This window comes from Amphimedon queenslandica, unplaced genomic scaffold (assembly GCF_000090795.2).
Source record: "Amphimedon queenslandica unplaced genomic scaffold, v1.1 AMPQUscaffold_4365_Cont23655, whole genome shotgun sequence".
NCBI classification, from domain to species: Eukaryota; Metazoa; Porifera; class Demospongiae; order Haplosclerida; family Niphatidae; genus Amphimedon; species Amphimedon queenslandica.
Window position 1 is genome coordinate 1 of NW_003555322.1, and position 1,517 is coordinate 1,517.

Here is a 1,517-nt window from a genome sequence, read left to right on the forward strand (position 1 = left end):
TAAAAAGAAAAGCTCGTGTTGTTTCTGGGTTGATGCCCTGCATTAATATTCTTGAGAAGGCAAACGATTTTAATAGCTTTTTTAATTTTCTGAGCAAATATGATTTCATTGGTTACCTCAACTACAAGCTATTAAAGAAACTAACTGAACTGGTTAAAGATGATGATAAGCTAAACCAGCATTTTGTAGACTATGAAAAAGATTATGCTAAGTTACTCAGTTCGGTTTCTTTTCAAGATTTGATACCTTTCTTTGAGAAACAATCAGACCTGTCTCCTACTGCTCCCCTTGGATTACCTTATGTTTCCTTTTGTATTGAAAAACCTGATTCATTTACTAATGCTCATGATTGCCTCTCAACCTTTGATAAATTCTCATGGTCACAAGATACATTTTTTAAACAATTACAAAGGAAATGCATTATCATCACTTATGCTATACTACCATGTGTTCTTGATGATGTCATGAAAGATCTCAAGGATCCAGTGATATTGAAGGAGCTAGAGGATAAAGGAGTTACTATAATTGAATTACCACAAGAAGAAGAAGGTACATACATAAGATAATGCAGTATAGATAATGCAGTATATAAAATTATTTTTATTTTCTATTTGTTACAGAAAATTTTGAGGGCAAGGAGGAAGGTACATGTGTACTTTTACATAAGTAGCTTTTATTGGTTTGTATACAATTATTTTTTATATTTATGTTTTCAGACCCACAGATTGAATCCACTGCTAAAGCAGAACCAGTACGTCAGTATAATAATTAATTTTCAATGATAATTTTTGTGTAGAGGGTTGATGCTTCTTCAATCATACAGACCACATCATCTGAGGGAAGCATTCCCACCACAAGCACTACTACTTTGGTAGGTATAACAAATTTACAGTTATAGTAAATTACCTTGCCGCATACACACATGTAACTAATTACTGTCATACAATGTATAGTGCAAAATTTTTTTTCACGAATCTAATTGAAAATCAATTGTGTTAGCGTTAATTTTTGGAATTTTTACTTTTCAACCATCTTGAACCTTATTAAATCAATTTTGTGAATTTTATTTTTATAAATTTTGAAAAAATGTGAAATCCATGGAAATTTTGGGCCACAAAAATTTTTTGCTATGCATGTAATTTACACATAGTTATTAAACTAGTTAATTTTGTGATAATTTGTGCAACATTATAGATATTGTTGTCTTGTCTATTTGAGCTGATTTTGTGCAACTAGTTCTTGTGCTTTTTTATTTTCATACAAAGAGACATAAATATAGTAGGAATATTTGGTGGCTCTTAATATTGGTGATTCCATGATTGCAATGCATTGGCAGTCTTTATTGTGTAAATGAGTAAATACCTTAATCTTAATTTTATATACAAGTGATTTACAACTATAATTATCCCTTTTTAAACAGAGGCTTGAGGCTGCATCAATTGGGAAAGAAGCGAAAAGTTCCAGTCTGGTACGATGATAAATTGTATATTAGCTTTACATGTAATTACATATGTAGG

At 30.7% G+C, this 1,517-nt stretch overlaps 1 protein-coding gene across 1 annotated transcript; it reads left to right on the top strand.

Moving 5' to 3' along the window:
• Positions 1 to 10: 10 nt before the first annotated feature.
• LOC109592670 (uncharacterized) lies at positions 11 to 1,468 on the top strand (the record flags this gene model as incomplete). The annotated part of the gene is made up of 5 exons (XM_020008064.1): positions 11 to 549; positions 621 to 644; positions 717 to 751; positions 797 to 871; positions 1,421 to 1,468. Coding segments are annotated over exons 1-5 (699 nt in total), but the record flags the coding sequence as incomplete, so codon positions are not given.
• Positions 1,469 to 1,517: the final 49 nt, after the last annotated feature.